The sequence below is a fragment of the Malus domestica genome, chromosome 08 (assembly GCF_042453785.1).
Source record: "Malus domestica chromosome 08, GDT2T_hap1".
In the NCBI taxonomy this organism is placed as follows: domain Eukaryota; kingdom Viridiplantae; phylum Streptophyta; class Magnoliopsida; order Rosales; family Rosaceae; genus Malus; species Malus domestica.
The window spans coordinates 4,126,636-4,147,337 of NC_091668.1; the positions used below are offsets into that span (position 1 = coordinate 4,126,636).

At 37.8% G+C, this 20,702-nt stretch overlaps 2 protein-coding genes, 1 non-coding gene and 1 pseudogene across 6 annotated transcripts; all 4 read left to right on the forward strand.

Annotated features, from left to right (window-relative positions):
* The first annotated feature begins 1,937 nt into the window (after positions 1–1,937).
* Positions 1,938–7,161, forward strand: LOC103440710 (eukaryotic translation initiation factor-like). The gene is made up of 9 exons (XM_070827205.1): positions 1,938–2,374; positions 3,345–3,416; positions 3,568–3,669; positions 3,876–4,034; positions 4,499–4,596; positions 4,772–4,859; positions 4,946–5,296; positions 5,393–5,632; positions 5,755–7,161. Exons 1-9 carry the CDS (start codon positions 2,228–2,230, stop codon positions 6,787–6,789), a joined length of 2,292 nt encoding a protein of 763 aa, XP_070683306.1. The 5' UTR covers positions 1,938–2,227; the 3' UTR covers positions 6,790–7,161.
* On the forward strand, positions 2,835–2,941 carry LOC114826706 (small nucleolar RNA snoR103). The gene has a single exon (XR_003775762.2). It is a non-coding gene; the product is annotated as a small nucleolar RNA snoR103 (small nucleolar RNA).
* An 87-nt stretch (positions 7,162–7,248) lies between the features above and the next one.
* On the forward strand, positions 7,249–8,674 carry LOC103440847 (pentatricopeptide repeat-containing protein At5g08305-like; annotated as a pseudogene).
* A 6,882-nt stretch (positions 8,675–15,556) lies between these two features.
* LOC103440711 (probable protein phosphatase 2C 60) lies at positions 15,557–20,573 on the forward strand. 4 transcript variants are annotated; one of them, XM_070827207.1, is made up of 12 exons: positions 15,906–16,046; positions 16,398–16,501; positions 16,625–16,747; positions 17,347–17,410; positions 17,580–17,688; positions 17,976–18,129; positions 18,678–18,803; positions 19,027–19,150; positions 19,402–19,478; positions 19,689–19,741; positions 19,896–19,950; positions 20,078–20,573. In XM_070827207.1, exons 3-12 carry the CDS (start codon positions 16,631–16,633, stop codon positions 20,300–20,302), a joined length of 1,104 nt encoding a protein of 367 aa, XP_070683308.1. In that variant the 5' UTR covers positions 15,906–16,046; positions 16,398–16,501; positions 16,625–16,630; the 3' UTR covers positions 20,303–20,573. The 4 variants fall into 4 exon arrangements, with proteins under 4 accessions (XP_017189383.3, XP_070683308.1, XP_028962575.2 ...); XM_029106742.2 differs by having other exon boundaries at positions 15,907–16,046; positions 16,324–16,501; XM_070827208.1 differs by having other exon boundaries at positions 15,908–16,046; positions 16,406–16,501.
* Positions 20,574–20,702: the final 129 nt, after the last annotated feature.

Here is a 20,702-nt window from a genome sequence, read left to right on the forward strand (position 1 = left end):
TATTTAAATTTCACTATGTCCATGACCACTGTCATATTAAACATTTCATATTGACCCTACTTAAGAATCTTAAATCCCTCACCTTGAACATACCATAGTTCTTATTGTTTTTCAAGTTTTTTTTATATATATTTTTATGAAAAGTGATTAATTGATGATTTCATCACGGTAGTCTACCATTTCAAGGGTCAAAAAGACTCATATAAGCATTTTTTAACCTCCCCTTAGCATCATCGTGTTATTCACCAGTGCTATAAATCGAATTAAGATATGCCGTTAGTCTAGAATTCGCTCACAACCACTGAATCACCTTGTGGTAATTTTTTTTCAAGTTGTTAAGTTGTACATACATGGCGGCTTGCTTATGAAATTTTCACACGCAAACAGTATCACCTCAAACTCAAGTCAATTTAAGAAACGTTTTAATTGGATTACCTAAAATTCAAGTCAAATTCAGAAACGTTTTGATTGGCCAATTCCATACTGCACTGTTGGCATGGGATTTGGATCCTCTTCGAGGCGATTGGTCAGGATCCTTTTGATCAGTGTCTGTAGGTCTTTGAATTTTTATCTAACGGCTACAATTTTTTTAACTTTTATAAGGCCCTCTATTTGTAGCTATTGGATAAAAATTCAACAACTCACAGATATCGATCAGAATGATCCCGACCAATTGCCTCAGAGATGATCCAAATCCTTTTGTTTCCTTTCTTTTTCTTCCTCTACTAATCCAAGAGGAAAGGAAAATATGGAAAGTCAATGCTACAAAAGTAAAATAATTTTTTTTATCAAAATAAAAAATCTGAATTAGTTTGGAAGATATTTAATTAATTTAAGTAAGTATCTTGAAGGAGACAAAATTCAAAAGAAAATTGTTATTTTGGAAAGCTTTTATTTTTACTATAGAAGGTCTAAACCAGGAAAATGAATAGTTTCAGCAAAAAATAAAATAAAAATTTATATTAATTGAAAAAACTTAAAAATAAATTGTAGTGCCACAATAAACAAAGTATAATTTGCACATACGCCATATAGACTCTTTAGTGCAATGACCTACCGATTATAATCTTTTATGACGAATCACTAAACTTATAATGTGGAACACCTGTTACATAACTCGATACAACTGTGGTGGAAACTGTTTCAGGAGGTTAAAGTAAGTTGGGTCATTCCTAAAGGGTGTTTTGAGCTACTAAGCACCAATTTCAAGGCACTTGGAAAAGGGAAAAAATCCAAAGCTTTGTGGGGTTGCCTGGTATCGTCAATTTTCTGGAATATATGGCTGGAACGCAACAAAAGGATTTTTGAAGACTATACTGGAGTGGGGGCAGAAGTACTTTGGGGGAGAGTTAAATATTGGGCATCTTTTTGGGCTTCGGTTACTAAAGAGTTTAATAATTGCTCTCTATCTCAAATACTGTGGGATTTGTTAGCAGCAGTTAAGTGAGCTTGGTCTAGAATTGGCTACTGTAGCCAATTCCTATTAGGATTTTCCTTTCTAATTTGTTGGTGGACTTCTTATCCACTTCTGTGTTTTTCTCTATTCTTTAATAAAATTGTTTCTTCTCAAAAAAAAAAAATAAATAAATAAAATCAAGAACACCTGACTTAAAAGCCACATTGATATCATATAAACACAACAATTCAACAATCAATAATTTAAGACTTTGCTACGCGTCGCAAAGTCCGAATTGAAGTCAATACACTGAAGAAAAAAAAATTTTGTGGTATTAAAATTGAATTACATTTACCTAAGTTATTTTTTTGTTGGAATATTTGACCTTAGTCCACAATCCCTTATTTATTTTTTACACATTTTTCTTAATTTTTCATCGTCGGATTAAATAAATTTAAAAATATATATATATAAAGTAAAAATAAATGTGTAAAAAAATGACTCTGCAAATACAACTTTTGGTAAATACGTTAAAAATGTGTAAATACGTTGCGGGAAAATTTAAGCGTTAAAATATTTTGTAAAATAAATAGGGTTTGCGTTTCTGTCTCTCTTCCCTAATTCGGAGCGCGCTGCTGCGAGAGAAGAGATTGCGCGCCGACTCTCTCTGCACATACAGATATATAGAGAGAGAAACCCTATCCACCGTTCCAAACACCCCCCTTCCCTCCCCTCCCTCCCTCCCTCCCTCCCTCTCACTTCTACCCAGTCGCGCGGCTGCAATCTCTTCTGCTTGTCTAGTCGGAAAAGAAAAATCGACGGCGGCGAGTTATGATGGCGGATCCAACGGTGATAAGCTTAAGACCTGGCGGCGCCGGCGGCCTTCGTGCCCCCAGATTCCTCGCGGCTCGCTTCGATTCTAACTCTTCTGATGCTCAGGCTCTCCCCTCCCATGCCGGCCTCGCTTCCGCCTTCAAGGTCCCTCCTTACCCTAGCTCCCCACTCACATAAAAATAATATATTGTATATATGTATTTTTATGTATACGTATATGTGTACGTATATATGAATGTATAAGCATATTAGTGTACGAATTTGTATTTTCGAATGTGTTTGCTCGGTCTGTAGATCTGGTGTTCTGGATGTTTAATAAATTCGAAGGCTTTCTTTTTCACTTGTTTGCTGTGGATTTTCGATCTCGAGTTTTGAATTGTATGCGTTTTTGTTTTGAATTCCATTATTGGTTGGAGAAAATTGAAAGTGAACTGATTGTAAAAATTGGATCTTCAGTCATTGTTCCGTTAGATCCTCAAACAGTAGGCTTTTTTGTAATCCTAGACCAAAATTTTACTTTCAGATGCTTAGAAAAGGAGTTCGTTGTCGAAAGAGGGTGAAATTGATATTTTTAGATTTAAACGTCCTAATTCTTGGCAGGGCTCTCAAGAATGTGTACCAGCTGTAAATATGGACGAAGAGTTCTATGTCGGGTTTTTAGGTGGGGTTGCAATGAGTCTGCAATGCCCATAAAGGACCGGCATTACATGTTAAGTGTCTTAAGTATAATGTTGGCTTATGTTTGTTGGGAAATTTTTTAGTGTGCCAGGAACACAGCCCGTTACACCAAGTGTAATAACATATTTGGTTGGATTTTTTTTTTTCAAGTTTCCAACCATTTGCATTATTACACTTGGTGTACACGGCACACTGAAAAATCTCTCATGATTGTTGATTGTGATGTGCAATGCATACATGTGGGATAATTGAATGTGTTTTCACTTTAGAATACAGATGTTCGTTATGCTTGGTCACACATGCCATCCTCACTCTTCATTGATATCATATTTCCTATGTGTGTGCGCGTTTTTATTTCTGTTTTGAGGTGTATGGTTCATTTACCGAGGATTACCATTCATATGTTTCAACACTTATAACTGTGTTCTTGTTACAGACTGGTGACTTGCGGTTTGAAGGTCGCGAGCGGGTTCGATATACTAGGGATCAGCTATTGCAGCTTAGGGAGGTACTGTTGTGATCACTTTTCTTTATAGCTACTATTGTTCTTTAACTATGTTATGGAGCACTAAAAAGATGGATAGAATGTTTCTTAGTAACTATCCTGGAAGGTGGGGATGATAGTGTTTTTCTTATATGACGATCTTACTTTGGTATAGGCGCCCACTACTATCCCTGAAGAAATTTTGAAGGTTAAACGAGAAATAGATGCTGAGTTTGCTATAGAGGATCCTACTTGGGGTCGTGCAGATACTACCAATGTGAGTATGCTTAATATTCACTTCTACCATGTAGCTGTGTTATTTACCTGGACCGAAAACTCATCAATATCAATTTTCACGGTTTCATGTGATTGGGTGCTTTCAAATAAATTTTTCATCCTATAATTTTGTAGTCTGCTATACTTATCTTTTCTCTATATGTTTTTGGGAATTCTATTTCTAACTTTTACTTCAATTTTCTTTAGCTGCAACCTCAACCCCAAGTTCGATATTCTGAGCCAGATAACCGTGATTGGCGTGGTCGATCTGCACCTGCTTCTGAAGAGGATAAAAAGCAATTCAATAACCATCAGGACCAGCTAAATTCCCAGTTTGGAAGGGCGCAAATTTCTGGTAACCAAGGGGTAATAAGTTATTATCCGATTGTGTAAAGGATATAAATGGTGTACTGCTGATCAACTTTGTTTACTCTTAAGGTTCTATATTTCCCATGCTGTACTGCAGATCAACTTTGTTTACTCTTCCTGGTTCCTTGACCAATAAAATAATTACCAGCAAAGTAGTACATGAGGCATGTTATTTGTAGCTTGAAGTCTTGGATGAATTTATATCAAAATTTTGATGTCATTGCAGAATATTGTGTGTTTCAGTTGTTTGATAGTTGTTAATCTTGATTTCTCTTCGTACTCAGTGAGGGATCATTGGCTGGTATATATAATTAACTATCAAAGGTTACTACCGGAAGCTAGTAATAGCGGGCACTAGGCACCAAAATGTTGACGTGTATTTGTATTGCTTACATATCTTTGAATTATTTTTCAGTTTCATTAGTTATGTTTCCTTATTCTAGCTTTTTGAAAAAAACCAGGCGGGGCCTGCTCCTACCCTCATTAAGGCAGAAGTTCCATGGTCAGCTCGAAGAGGAACACTCTCTGAGAAGGATCGTGTCTTGAAGACAGTGAAAGGGTAATTAATTCTCTGATTTCTATCAGCTGGAGGATTTGCTTGCATTATCTGTTCAACATTTTAAAAGGATGCAATTTAATAGAAGCTAGAATGGTTTTTTTTTTTTTTTTTTTTTTTTGTGCAACTGCTTGTTCTATCTGATTCTCTTATTAAAAGTGTTCTAATTTTTGTGCAGTATACTGAACAAATTGACCCCGGAGAAGTTTGACATTCTCAAGGGCCAACTGATTGATTCTGGAATTACCACTCCTGATATTTTAAAGGTTTGTATTAACTAAAAGTCTTCAAATACTTATTACTAGCTATTACTTTCCTGCTAATGGACTTGAGGATTCACTTTGAATTGCAGGATGTTATCTTTCTTATATTTGATAAGGCTGTGCTGGAGCCAACATTTTGTCCTATGTATGCACTTTTGTGCTCAGATCTTAATGCAAAGCTTCCTCCTTTCCCGTCTGAGGAGGATGGTGGGAAAGAAATCACATTTAAACGTGTTCTGCTGAATAATTGCCAAGAGGCTTTTGAAGGTGCTGACAACTTGAGGGCAGAAATTAGGCAGATGACTGCTCCTGAGCAAGAAATGGAACGTAGAGATAAAGAACGGATGGTTAAGTTGCGAACTTTAGGAAACATACGCCTTATTGGAGAACTATTAAAGCAAAAAATGGTGCCTGAGAAGATTGTTCACCATATTGTTCAGGTTCTTGCTAGTGTTCATTCACTTTGTTTTTTTTTGGGGGGGTTGTTGTATAGGAATTTGACTGTTGGACTAACTCTGCACTTTTGTCTAACACAGGAGCTTCTGGGTGATGGCAAAACATGCCCTGCTGAGGAGAATGTGGAGGCAATATGCCAATTTTTCAACACCATAGGTAAGCAGCTGGATGAGAGCCAAAAGGCTCGGCGAATCAATGATGGCTATTTTAATAGGTTGAAGGAGCTGACCACGAACACCCAACTAGCACCACGGTTGAGGTTCCTGGTCCGTGATGTTCTTGATTTGCGGTCTAACAACTGGGTCCCTAGGCGTGAAGAGGTGATTTTACATACCGTTGTCATTTCATCTTTTTTCTGTAAAGAGGTAACCATAGAATGCATTGTGGTACATTGTAGTGGGATTTGTGTATCTGACTTATGTTTTTTTCTCTTTTTTGGAAGGTGAAAGCAAAGACCATTAGTGAAATCCATTCAGATGCAGAAAAGAATATGGGGTTGCGTGCGGGATCGACAGCAATGATGAGAAATGCTCGTAATGCTGCTTCCCAGGGGGATTTGAGCCCAGGAGGTTTTCCTGTTACCAGGCCTATGCCTGGAATGCCCGGGACTAGGAAAATGCCAGGAATGCCTGGTCTTGAAAATGACGATTGGGAGGTCTATCGATCCCGTTCAATGACCAAGCGTGATGGTTTGGGGTCCCAGTCTGCCAGCCGTGTCCAGCCACCGTTGATTAGCAAAACACCTTCTCTTAGTTCAAAATATTTACCTCAAGGCAGTGGTGGCATGATAGCTGGGAAAACAAGTGCCTTATTGGGAGCTGGTGGTCCTCCTTCCCGAGCAGAACCTTTTACTCAAAATCCCAAACCTGTAGTTCCGGCTGCATCATCAATTCCAGCTGAGAAACCTCTGGCTCCTGCAACCGTATCAAATTCTTCTAAGCCTTTGACTCCTGCAGCTATATCAAATCTTGCTGTTCTACAAAGGAAAACTGTATCTCTGCTGGAGGAGTATTTCAGTGTTCGGATTCTCAATGAAGCACTTCAATGTGTGGAGGAGCTGAAAGCCCCAGCTTACCATCCAGAGGTTGTCAAGGAAGCTATTAACCTTGCTCTGGAAAAGATCCCACCATGTGTAGAACCTGTTATAAAGCTCCTAGAGTTCTTGGTCAATAAAAATATGCTGACATCTGTTGATATAGGAACCGGGTGCCTTCTTTACGGGTCAATGTTGGATGACATTGGCATTGATTTGCCAAAAGCGCCAACTAATTTTGGTGAGATTCTTGGGAAATTGGCTCTGGCGAAGGTGTTGGACTTCAAGGTTGTGATGCAAATTCTCAAGAAGGTGGAGGATGACATGTTCCGGACAGCCATCTTTGGGACTGCTAAGAAGAGCATTGCGTCCAGCCCTTCCGGGCAGGAATTTTTGCTTGCCCAGGAAACCGAGGTCCAGGCATGTGAGAGTTTGCTTACCTGATTTATGCTAGTTTCAGTCGACGTGGGAAAGCTCTGTGGCGTTGGGCTTCCGAGGGGGTGGAGCAGTAGCTTACTTCTTCCCCTACATATTTTTGAAACTTTTATCAACCGTTAATTTTATTCAGTTGTATATCTCTTTTGGGGGGTTTTAGTTCAAGTTTTGTTCTTTAAGCTGAGAAACATGATGTCTTGAATTCCTCTCGAGCTCGGGTTAATTTTTTTCCCGGGAACAATCGAGACGGAATAGGATCTTGACAATCGTTTTGTTAAATTAGTTTTGCATTCTGTGTACCAATAACTCTTGATTTTGTACCTGGCCGGTATGTGTGGCCTTAAATTTTCTCTATGGATATTGTAGTCACTTTATCTTCTAGCTTCAATAAGCTTCCACCTTATTGTTTGACATCTTTGATAGCCCCCGTTTCGCCTCGAAAAGCCACCGTTAGTTCTGGATATTGAGATGGCTTCTGTGACCTGCAACTCCACTTCCCTCTCGCCATCATCCGGTGGTTCGGACCAGCGAAGGTGGAACCAAATTGTAAGGAATCAGGTGGTGAAGGGGAACGTGGAGCATGCAATTCAATCATACATTGGGATGCAGAAACTTGGTTTCTCTGCTGATAACTACGCATTTCCCCTTCTGCTCAAAGCAGCAGGTAATACTTCTTTTGCGTATCGGGTTATCGCTCCATGGCCGGACAGTTAAAACCGGTTTCTGCGACCATCTTCTCGTCCAAACTGCTTTGCTGAAAGACTCCTCGTTAATGCTCGTAAGGTTCGATAAAATGCCCGAGAGAGATGTGGTAGCCTGGAACTCCATGCTAGATGTGTATGCTTCTAGCGGCCAGATGGATAACGCAATGGAAATTTTCGATACAATGCCGTCACAAGACCTTGCATCCTTCAATATAATGATCTCCGGGTTTGCAGGCGCAAGAAGCGTGACCTCTGCCAGAAGTATTTTCGATCGAATTCCTGAGAAAGATGTTGTCTCATGGAACGATGATATTGGCGTGCACGAACGGTGGAGACACGGCTGAAGCGTGAATGCCGGAGAGAAATGTCGTAACTTGGAATTTGTTCTACAAAATGAAGGCTGGAGACATCAAACCCATGTATCTGACTGTGACCGGCGCTTTATCTGTCTGCGTTCACTTGGGATATCACTCGAAACAGGCGTAAAGATACACATACACTGAAATTCTTGAGCAGCCATCGAGTCCCCATGTAATAACCGTGCTGATAGACATGTATGCTAAGTGTGGAAGCATACACAACTCCTTAGAGGTGTCCTACAAGTCGGAAAACAAGGACATCTACTGCTGGACTGCCCTAATTTCCGGGCTCGCGCTTCATGGTTTTGGGTACGCCGTTCTGAAGCTCTTCAACCAAATGAGAGAGAACTGCATAAAACCAGATGACATCACCTAGTGCTTGCAGCCATGCAGGTTTGGTGAAGGAGGGATGTGAAATCTTTTAAGCGGAGCCGGGCTCTTTGACTCGACACTGCAACTCGTCGAGAGGATGCCGTTTTGAGCCCGGCAAGTCGGTCTTGGGTGCTCTGCTTAGTGCTTGTGTGATTCACTAGGACCTTGAGAGATGGGGAACACATGATGTTTTCTAACTTGTATGCATCTTGTGGTCAATGTGAAGAAGCAGGAAGAAGGAGAAATATGATGAACGGTTCAGGAATTGTCAAGACTGCTGGCTGCAGTGAAGTCGAAATCAATGGAAGGTTTCACAAGTTTTTGGCTGGGGAAGGTTGTTGTTGAACGAGGTTTACACAAACCCTAGCTGCAATAAGAATCTCAATATTAGTAGACGTGGGTTAGGCCGGGATAGTTTGTGCTCTTCATTGCGTCTGAATTCAATACCATTTATGTACGTTTATGTAGTTTAGAATATCGTCTAGTAAATCAAATCATGACTCAGGCATTTGACTTACATCAATGCTAATACATCATCTTCCCCTAAGCCATATCAAAAAGACCCAAGTTTGACCCGTGAGTCACAATTATAACCGTCAATACTTCAGATCAGTTAATGAGAAATTTCAAATCACGTGATGAGAGAAATAGATAAAAGAGGATGATTCAATCGATTATAAGACAAAAGTTCACTTTCATCGCATAACATGAGGAGAGATTTCAAGTCACATCATTAAAAAGATAAACAAAATAAACAATACAAATGATTACAAGACAAATGCTGGGCTCTGGTGGGATAGTTTGAGTAACTCAGCTGCCATGGATGACCCTTTTAGCCATTAACAATTTGGGGTGACTCAAACTACCAGCAATGTATTTAGCCCTAAAATTTGAGGACCACAAGTTCCCATATAGATTTGTGCCAGCAGTAATCAATGTGGAATAATTTTATCTGCACCCACCAGGTGGAACAAAGAGATCCTTACAACCTGCCCCAGAAGAACTTGAGGATTTTGAATATCTAATTATCCTACACAACATCCCCTTTTAAAAATTGTTTAATTAGATTCTGGTTCTCTGTATTAGGGATTTTTTTTTTAATTTTCTTCTAATAATTAAATAATTGCCCTCTCACGGACGCAAAGAGGGCGAAGAAAAGAAATGCAGAGGAAAAGAGATAAAATGTACGAGAGAAACTTACCTACAGCTTAAAATATCCATAATACTATATTATCGATCCAAAACAATACAGTGACGTTTTCAAAATAAGAGTGTATGCAAGTCTTTATTGCAGTATACACATTGGGTTGCTAGGACATTTGGTATCCTATCATATCTTTTGTCCAAAGTTGATCTTATCGTCTATAAACCTTAAAGCTTATAGAACGAGTTAAAAAAATTTGAAACTTTAGAACCACTTGAAATTGAAATTCTCTCCGGATCACATTTGGAGCTCACGAACCGAGCAATTTGGGCCGTTCAAGAGAAAGAGAAATAAGAATGTTGGAGAGAGAGATTGTGTAGTGAAATGGGTTAATAAAGACATCATGACTTATCTGAATCCCACGTTAAAAGGCCAACATATACATTTATACAACGATATAATGAGTAGCGTTTGAATTACACTTTGATAAACTTTATTTTGCATGTTCCGAGGACTAGACTTTTACCAATTTCATGCTATCCCTTTCCTTGGCTCTTAAAAAAAAGGGAATTTTTTTCCTTGTGCCTGTAACACAAGTGGTACATCACGTGTTGTTAAATAAGTGGTGAAAAATATTATTTTTTACGTTATTACTTTTTTAATACAAGAATCTCACCACTTGTATAGGGACACGTGGTGTATCAGCCCGTGTTTTGGTCACATTGAAAAATCTCTCAAAAATTGGTCTATACAATTATTATAATGGTTGATTATTATTAGTGCTATACTTAATGATAGATGCTCTTGTTTCTCCAAAAGCATATGATAATGACTCTCTCAAAAGTGGGACTCTCTATAAACTTTCTGTCACTTTTGACACAATATTTTATAATGTTGGCTCTCGAATTGACGTCAAATTGTGAGGTGGTAAAGAGTCTATGAAGAGTCACTTTTGAGAAAATCCCTATAACATTTCTCTTCCCTAAATATTAAATATAAAACATGTAACGAGTTCAAATATCATAAACAAAATTAAACTACGTCTAAATGCGTGATTTTGATTAACAATTTGATACTGCACAACATAGCGAGTATTTGGTCTGTCGGAGGAAAACTAAAACATGGATGTGATTGTATGCTTCTCCTTAACTTTTACTTTTATAGATGAGTAGCAGTGAGAAAGTTGGTAGCACTCCCATTTCTAAATTTGAGATCAAATCTTCTGCATCTAAAATGGGTGTTGCCTCTTTGTTGCTTTAATCATTATTTGACACATTTAAGTTTATGACAACAAAGCTAAAAAAATTTAAGTTTATAATCATGTGTCGGTCAATGATAGGTCATAAAGAGGCCACACCTATTTTGGATGCAGAAGATTTGGTATCTCTAAATTTTGACCATGAGAAATGCTAAAGATAATCTCTCAAAGTGGAACTCTTCATGAACTCTCTCTGTCACCTCACAATTTAACGTTAATTTTCATGCTAACGTTATAAAATATTATGTTAAAAACATGAAGTGACAGGAATAGTCACTTTGGCATGAGTCTTCTTCACATTTCGATTTTGAGTGTGACACGCAACGAGTAAGATACAGACAATGTACGCACTCTCGTTCGCCTCGACACTAATCGAAACATATGGATGGGATTATTTCCGCACTTACGTTTACAACTTGCCATCTGCTTGTTTTCAAGGAAAAACGACAGCCAATTACTAAAAACATGTTAGGTTATTGGCATATTTAAGGGGCTGGGACCATAAGAATTCAACAATCCAGTGACAAACTGACGTCGATGTCATACCGAACTCTACCTGTGACTTGACTTTTATCTATCCTTTTAATGAAGAGAAAATGATGGTTCATTTGCACAAGAAATGTTTGGATGATGTGCTAATCCATGCAACATGTCAGATCAGTTAAGTTGGCTAGAACAATATGTTACACTCCTTGCATCTAGTGTCATATGTATATTGAGAGGTGATCTTCTGAGAACACTCTAAATATTTGGTACGGGTCTCTTTTCTGCCCATCGAGTTGTTGATGAAATGACTATCACAAGTTGCTTTGAGAAACCTAACAAATTATTTCAATATCACTCATCAAATTGTTTCGCATGTGTCAATACTTGTTGACATGTGTGCAGTTTGGTTCGGCTACTAACACAAGCACACTAGTGTTCAACAAAATGTCTTAGTAAATAAACTAAATTTTTTTGCGCACTTCACTCCGTTTCTATCTAAAAAACTTCAATCGTTAACACAGAAATCTCAATTGAATCTTGAATTCAAATCTTTAAAAATGGAATGCCATCCAAGGGAGGTGACCTTGTTCCTCAACGTTGTTCTTACTTTTGGTAACTTTATATAAACACAAGGACTATGATTCTCTCACTTCCTCTTTTCATCCCCTTCTTTCACATTCTCTTATTTTGTCTTTCTTTTGTTATAAAAAATTAATATAAGATATTGACGTGACTTAACTGTAACCGTTCAATAGGAGGGAGAAAGGGGAGAGAAAAAAAAAAAAGAAAAGAGAATTCTACTCCAATCGTCCCAAGCGAATAAATTATTTGGCAATTGACCGAAACGTATAATGCTTGAATACACAAAAAAGTGAAGTTATTTCATTGTCTAATGAAAGCCGCCAGCTGCATGTGGCTTAGAAATGCCTACAAATGGAAGGAAAGTTCGAGGCCTTTGTTTTGTTTGCTGAGAAATGCTAAGGACAAAAAAACGAGACTTTTCGTTACCTTATATTTTTTGTATAATTTTTGTGCCAGTATTACATTGTGTTAAAAGCACGAGGCGATAGAGAGTTCATGAAAAATCTTATTTTAAAAGAGTATTCTTATCATTTCTCTAGTTTGTTTGTTTGTTGTCATGTTTAAGTGGGTGATTTGATATATAACAAAATTATTTCGTAACAATAAAGCTTTATGTTGACACGGTGCTACGAAATTTGTCTTATTATCGGTTGTATACTCATAAAACTTTCCCCTTTAAGACACACGATTTAGAATTGACTGCTTACGGAAGAAACTGAGTCTTTTTGTTGGTTGATTCGTGTCTAAGTTGATGAATTGATAGATAAATAAATTATTTCATAACTGTGGAGCTTTCGGATGGCAAGGTGCCGGAAATATATGTCCCATTACTAATTTATGAGTTGAGATTTTTTTTGAATGTCTGTGTCCAATGTTAACTGATTTGGAAATTCGGACCACTTATTTTAAATTTTACGGTCTTTATTGGCCTATTTTACTAGTTCAACTCACACAAACTAAGAATCCATATATTTTTTTTTTCTCTTTAACGATCCGTATCTCTAGATATTTGGACTCTGAACAAAGAGATTAAGAGAGAATCTTAACTCCTTATTGTATAAAAATTTCTTCATGATGCCATGTGATGATGAATTGCCTACAAATGGAGATAGTTTTTTTTTGCTTGTTTGATTGTTTGTTTGTTTTTAAGGAAAACTAATGAAAATGGTTTTGAAAACTTTGAGTTTTAATGATAAGGACAAAATAAATGGTAAAGTGAATAGTACCATGATTGATTTTTTAGTGTAAAAATGTGGTTTTGCGTTAAAGTGAACAGTACCGGGAGCTTTTTGTTAAAGTTCCCTTGTTTTTATGTTTAAGTGAGGGAATTTAATTGACGAAATTATTTCATACATGTGTGAAACTATCTACTTCCATGAGATCGAAATTTTTAGTCATATTATTAGTTGTATATACACAAATTTCTCCATGGTGCCACGTGACTTACGAATGCTCTCCAAAATGCAGAAAACAACTTTCCTTTCTTGTTACACAAATTATGAATATTTTTTAACTTTTTTTCTTTTAAAATCAGTTGGTGCCTTCATCACGACGGTCCACCATGTATGAGGTTAAGAAGACTTACAGAGGCATTTCAACCTCTTCTAACCATCATTACGTGATTCATCAACGTTATGAACTGAACTCATCACGTACCATATGAAATACAGGCCTACAAAATGGTTTTGTTGCATGTATTAGTGGTTGTTTAATAGGAAATTAATTGATAATTCGGTGAATCTATTATGTATGTGCTGCCAGCTACATGCCTACAAAATGGACCAATTTTATGATGAGTCATTTTCTCGTTGTTTTTGGTTATGCGTCGTATTTATAAGTCGGTGATTAATAGTTTAACAAGTTTTTGCTCGTCTTTCTGCCGACAAAGCCAAAAACTTGAAATACATTAGAAACTCCAAACGTCCAATTCTTGGGAAATAGAGAGTGATTTTTATAGAGGAATTCTGGGCCCATATATTCTAAACAGTAAGTTCTGAGTTCGATTTCTGATGTTGGTATCGTACGATAATGATTAAGGGAGAATGAAATGCCTCTGTGAGATCCCGGCTTTCGAAAATGCAGACTACCGTGATGAAACCACGAATCGATTCCCTTTAAAATGAAATAGAAAGTGATTTTTATCTGCATTTGTTTTTGCTCATGTTTTTGTTTTGAGGAAATGGGAGGAATGGTCCCTGAACTATGCTCGAATTGTAGATTTGGTCCCTAAACTAAAAAATCATTAGATTTGGTCCCTGAACTTAACAAAATGTATAGCATTGGTCCCTCTATACTAACACCGTGAGATTTTCCGTTAGTTTGATGACGTGGTCTTTGTGGGCTCCATATTTTTGTTCACTAAATGTCATGTGGCTTAAAAATTCAAAATAAAAATAAATACAAACATAGAAAAAGAAAAAAAATAAAAAAGTAAAAGTTATCTCTCTCTCTCTCTCCCGTCTTCCCTTCTGCCTCGCCTCCTCCAAACCCCAGCCACACGCCATTGATTCTGGTGCTTCCTTTTTTTTAGATTTCATTTTTAGTTTTATTTTCTCTTAAGATTTTCTTGAATTTTTTGTCTAGTTCTTCGCCGACGTAACCGATTTCAACTGGGTCCGGATTAGAGTTGGGATTGCGGATCTAGATCGGGATATTTGAATAACGGTGTACCAGTCAGGTGGGTTTTGATCGGTGACGGCAAGGAAAGAAGATGGAATGTCGCCGACCTCACCACCGCCGAGCGCCGTCTCTGGGTGATCACCACGGCGACATCATGCCATTTGATCTGGGCGCCAAACTCCCTCGCCGACTTCACCACCGCCGAGCGCCGCCTCCTCCAAATTCCAGAAAGCTCCAAGAAACCATGGCGTCGGACTTCTTGGTCTCCCTCGCCGCCATCCTCTTCGCTCTCTCTCTCCTTCCCGGGAGCACCTCGCTGTTCACCACCTAGCCATGATCCGCGCTCTGACTCGACGCCTCCGACCCAGCCATGATCCGCGCCTTCCTCCTCTCCTTCTCCCTCAAGGCGTGCTCGATCGATGCGACCTCCCTCTCCGTCGCAGTTCGTCGTCGCAGAAGGGAAGAAGGGAAGACGGGAGAGAGAGAGAGATAACTTTTACTTTTTTTTTTTTTCTTTTTCTATGTTTGTATTTATTTTTATTTTGAATTTTTAAGCCACATGGCATTTAGTGAACAAAAATACGGAGCCCACAAAGACCACGTCATCAAACTAACGGAAAATCTCACGGTGTTAGTATAGAGGGACCAATGCTATACATTTTGTTAAGTTCAGGGATCAAATCTAATGATTTTTTAGTTTAGGGACCAAATCTACAATTCGAGCATAGTTCAGGGACCATTCCTCCCATTTCCTCTTTTGTTTTTATCTTATGAGGGAATATGATAAAATAACGAGATAAAATCAAACAAAGAAAAAAGAAAGGGGTAAAAATTAGAGTAATTTCACGAGCTATAGAATTTCTTGCAAATTTTTACATGAGATTGAATTAATGTACCAACACAATTAAAAATGGACAGTGCTATTCATACAATATAGTAAAGAAGCTACATGCGCTCGAGAAAGAAGACGACTCCATAAACACTGTTTGACCCTGTATTTTTTTTTTTTTTTGAACTAACGATATTATCTACACTAAGAGGATGTCGATTTAGCCTTACAATAAGCGAGCAATAACGTGATTCAAATGCATATTTGGCGAGAATAAAACCTAAAACTTTTTACCTTATAAATGAAGAAGAATATCACTCGACGTAGTACTAAATAGCCGTTTGACTCTGTACTTAAAAACACAAGGAAATATACACAAAATTTCTTACAAAAGAAAATACAAATTACCCGAGATAGAAAGACGGCTAACGGCTTGAATAAAAAGAAGTAACCAATTTATTTCCTCTTTACGAGAACCACGAAAAGTCCATGAAGCAGTTCGTGGACAGTGTGAGCAGAAGAAATTACCCAAATTTCAAACGAGATCATTCTTTCCTCCAGAAGTCATCATCTTCTCTCTCTCCTCCGATGATTTGCTCTTTCTCTCTCTCTCCTCTTTCTCTCTCCATCCTCTGCCGTTCCTGAAGAATTATTGTCACACACTCTCTCTCTGTCTCTGTCTGTCTCTCTCTCTCTCTACTCTTTCATCCCACCTCTTGCCTGTTCGTTTTCTCTTAGATTCCGTCAAAACTTCACTCGCCGGCTCTTTTGTCAAACCTCTGCAAAACCCACTTCTCCACAAGCCCCAGCAACCATTCTTTCTGCTCTTTCTTCCACCTCCGATTCTGATATTTTGCTCTGTACCCCCTGGTGTGAAGGACCCTCAAGCATCTCAAGTCATACTATTCTCCATGTAAAAGTTTCTTTCTTGGTTTCATCTCATTAGTTTTCGTGCAAATTGGCATCTGGGTTTTTCTTACTTATGGTTAATCTTGAATTTTTTTAATGATTTTTTCCCGTTTGAATGTAAATTTTGCTTCATTTGATATATGGGTTTTTCTTATAATTTGTGCTTTATATGTTCTTGGTGGTTTCCCGATTACCTTTCATAATTTCCAGTCCAATTTTTGCTTAAAGTTTGTGAATTTAATACCCTAATCTGACTTTGTTTGCTGCTTTTGAATGTTTAGATCATTTGATCGTTAGTTAGTTAAGTTTAATACTGGCGGATTGGCTGTGATCGAATTGATCCAGTCTCGAATAGTGTGGCAGGTGAGATGATAACAGGCTAACAGAGGAAGAGGAGTTGATACATCTGTGGTTGCTTTACAAATTTTGGCAAATCCTTGCCATTTCTTTGGTTTCCTGGTGATTTATATCTATCTTCATAACCAAATAGCGATATCTTCGTAACTTAGTTTCGGGCTAATTTAGTTTTTCAGCATTGAATTGTGGATTAAAGTTTTTGATTGAGTTTTTATTTAATTTCAGACTGGAATGGGTACATATCTGAGCACTCCTAAAACTGAAAAGTTCTCCGAAGATGGCGAGAATGGCCGTGTCAGATATGGTTTGTCGTCCATGCAAGGATGGCGTACCACAATGGAGGATGCTGTGAGTACATTTAACTTTCCTCTTCCTCTCAGAAGTTTATACTTTTGTATCCTTTTCCGTCTTTATTTAGCATGCTATAGTTAGGATTCAACTGAATATGATATTACTTGACATGTTCAATTGACTGCATAAATCTAATTCCACTTGGTGGATTATTACTGTCCTTTTAATTAAGATAGAAGTCAATTATCTTGTGGCATATGATGGTGCAGATAGAGGGTTAGGCATGGCTACTCCTTGCTTGTAGCCTGGTAGTTTCCCGTGGTCTGTTTATTTGACTAGCCCTATTGGTGCCTTCTGCTTGTTGTAGAAATGATCCGGACTGTAGGGACTAAGTAGTACTTTACAAAAACTGCTACTTGCTTCCCCAATTGGTAGAAACCATCCCACTTAGCTTTTCAAAATCTAGTTCTCTCTCTTTGTACGAAATCCTTTCCGTGTTTACTTTTCCTGATAAATTGTTGGAAAACTAAACTCTCCTGCATTCATAAATATTTTTGCATCCTGTATAAGAGGAAGTGCAGTGATTACTTACTTTGTTTTCAGAAAATGGTGTCACATTATTAAGTGTTGTTTGTTACCATGATTTATTTTGTTAGCATGCAGCATATCCTGATCTGGATGCATCCACCTCATTCTTTGGTGTTTATGATGGCCATGGAGGTAAGAATTTGAAACTTTTGGTATCATTGTTGAGACCTCTCTCTCTCTCTCTCTCTCTCTCTCAAATGAATGCTTTCTGTTTATCAGATCTACATTGCACTTTTCGAAGTATTTAGCAATATTTACATTTATTGTATTATATCTGACTTAAAATCCAATAATTTTCTAGGCAAGGTAGTTGCTAAGTTCTGTGCAAAATATCTTCACCAACAAGTACTCAAGAATGAAGCATATGCGGCTGGAGACATAGGAACTTCTGTTCAGAAAGCTTTTTTCAGGTTACTACCTTTGATCTACTTAAATTCAGTTGCCTTTTACTGTTTTCTGAGAGGAGGGTACGAATACAATTAGTCATGCTATATCGTATTGGGCTGTTCTTTATGATACCTTCAGCTTATCAAGCCAAAATATTGGCCATATGGTTTTAAGCCTATATTGTCCTGGGTCCTTGTGAGATCATAGATACTTGAGATGGTAATGCTTTTATTACCTGTCTTTATTGTTGTGGTCTTATGACTCTCTTTTTAATTTTGAGGTTGAAGATGTTGTTAGTTGGTTTATGTAGAATGGATGAAATGATGCGTGGACAAAGGGGTTGGAGAGAGTTGGCTGTTTTGGGAGATAAGATAAACAAGTTTACTGGCATGATAGAAGGGTTAATTTGGTCTCCAAGGGGCAGTAATGGTAATGATCAAGCTGATGATTGGGCTTTTGAGGAGGTAGGTGCTAGAACCATATAGTTCATTGACTTTATTGTCTCTTTTTGGAGCAGATTCTGATCTGCTTTATCTGGCTTTATTGCATATTAAATTGACCACATGGATTCTTTGGTAATTTAGAACTTAATCATTTAGTATTGCGATTCGTATGGTTAGAAGAAAATAGCAGTATACTTCCTGTAGGGGAAGGCAGATTGGAGGAAGGAAACCATGGCTCCATCCCATTGTTGCAAATTTATAGTTCTAGACTCTAATGTTGAAAATTTATCTCCATGCTTTAATCCAAACAAGCCCAATAATTTCCCTCCTCTCAAACCAAATAGGAGGGAGAAATCTACTCCCTTTCCATCTGTTCCATTTTCCATTCCGATGATCCATCTTAAACCGAACACAGTTTAGGATTGAAACCTGAGGCACCGAGAGATTACCTATAGTACATGGGGACATCCCTGCACACACCAAGAAATTATCTATAGTGCAAGTAATTTGTTTCATTTGGTTTCATAATGTCAAGGAATTCCACAATTTAAACACAATTATGTTTTCAGGGGCCTCACTCTGATTTTACTGGTCCAACTTCTGGGAGCACTGCCTGTGTTGCAATTCTTCGAAACAAGCAACTTTTTGTGGCGAATGCTGGTGATTCTCGTTGTGTGATATCAAGGAAGGGTCAGGTAATTTATTATATTTCTGTTGTTTTTCTTTCTTGTTATGTTGATTGCTTAAAATAGATAATCAAGTCTTTTCATTTCTATATCAAATGGTTAAAAGTGATGAGAGGTCTAAATTCCAAGGCTATTTATATGCGATCCTATGTTTACAATTGAGAATATTTGTATATACTTGTTTCCTGCTGTAAATTGCATATAGTTTTCTGATGTCACTTCTATTTTTCAGGCATATAATCTGTCAAGGGACCACAAACCTGATCTTGAGCTTGAGAAGGAGAGGATTTTAAAAGCTGGTGGTTTCATCCATGCAGGACGAGTCAATGGAAGTTTGAACCTTGCAAGAGCTATAGGTAATTATAGTGCATGAATGTGCATTCTTAGTATAACACTGTTCCGAAATCTCAATTAGATTTGTATCCAAAGGAATTAAATTATGTTTTGAAATTTATATTTATAGATGTATGGAACTTCCTTGGAATACGTTCAGTGTTGTGTTGTACACTACATTGAGTGTGTGGGTGCATGCGCATATTTGTAGAGGGGGAGCTAAGTGCATAGCTTTTTATGTTCCCTGTACTCATTAATTTTGCATATACCGCAGGTGACATGGAATTCAAGCAGAATAAATTTTTGCCAGATGAAAAACAAATCATAACTGCATGTCCGGACATAAACACTGTATGTATATACTTGCGACATTGAAAGTTTTCACAAGATATTTAGAAAAATATAGAAGTTTGGATAATGGTGGTTTTGGGGGGCTGTCTACATTTTGAAGTTTCCCAAAATCGTTTGGTACGTGTTTTATTATAAAAGCAAAAATAACTAACAGTTATTGGCTATTACTTTTGTCATCCATTTTAATTTATCTACTTAATTTTTAATTAGGTTGAGCTTTGTGATGACGATGAATTTATTGTGCTAGCATGCGATGGCATCTGGTATGCGTCTTTAACTTTTCTTTCTTTATCTTCATATTTTTGTTCAATATATCCTTGCTGATATGATTCTGCTTTTGATAACTCAGTTTAATGTTTTTTAAGTTATGGTATGATTGTCGGAAATCGAGTTGATATTTTTGTTACTTTCTTACAGGGACTGTATGTCTAGCCAGCAAGTGGTAGATTTTGTACGTGAACAACTACTTTCTGTGAGTGCATGTTTCCCTTTCTTTTCTTTGGTTTTCCTGGTTTGAAAACAAGGACAGCACTTTTGCAATGCAGTTGAAGTGGTTCCATATAATGTTGCTTGGTATGACACCATTGTAAATCATGCAGGAAAGCAAGCTATCTGTGGTATGCGAGAGAGCCCTTGATAGGTGTCTGGCGCCATCGACTGCTGGTGGTGAGGGATGCGATAACATGACCATGATCGTGGTGCAGTTCAAGAAGCCCAAACAGTCGACTGAGTCTGAGGGTGGGCAATCCTCGTCGACTGAAGAAGCAGCTGGCAGCGATTCAAACGGAAGTGATTCAAAGGCAGATGAAAGTGAATCGAAGTAGTGGCCCGCTGTGTACCGTGAAATTAGTAGAGAGATTTGCATCACGTTTTTACTCTCTCAGAAGAAATGTGAATCTCAGATTGGTAATTGTAGATTGTTTAGCCTGGAAAAAAAAAAAAGGAAAACGAATGGATCATTAGCGATTTTGTGATCTTCGATGTATGTTTTTTTCGGTTGAAACACACGTTGAAATAGTATGTACAGATTATAACAAAGTACCACCAGACTGTTTGAATGTAATCTTAATATATCTTTGAGCTGTTCAAGTAAAATGATGTGAAGTGTTTTATCTGTTTCACCGTCACCATACCATCTGGATAAAAGTGTGTTTGCATTTTTGCAGTGTGCTGCGATTTCAGAAGCAATCATAAACAAACCCGGTTGGGACCAATTTGCCAAAC

Bases quoted from the DNA above. Each gene is read 5' to 3' on its own strand.
- LOC103440710 (XM_070827205.1), top strand. From the start codon at position 2,228: ATGATGGCGGATCCAACGGTGATAAGCTTAAGACCTGGCGGCGCCGGC. The intron at 4,035-4,498 runs GTAATAAGTTAT...GAAAAAAACCAG, and splicing joins AAATTTCTGGTAACCAAGGG to GCGGGGCCTGCTCCTACCCT. The intron at 4,860-4,945 runs GTTTGTATTAAC...TTTGAATTGCAG, and splicing joins CCACTCCTGATATTTTAAAG to GATGTTATCTTTCTTATATT.
- LOC103440711 (XM_017333894.3), top strand. From the start codon at position 16,631: ATGGGTACATATCTGAGCACTCCTAAAACTGAAAAGTTCTCCGAAGAT. The intron at 18,804-19,026 runs GTAATTTATTAT...TCTATTTTTCAG, and splicing joins TGATATCAAGGAAGGGTCAG to GCATATAATCTGTCAAGGGA. The intron at 19,151-19,401 runs GTAATTATAGTG...CATATACCGCAG, and splicing joins GAACCTTGCAAGAGCTATAG to GTGACATGGAATTCAAGCAG.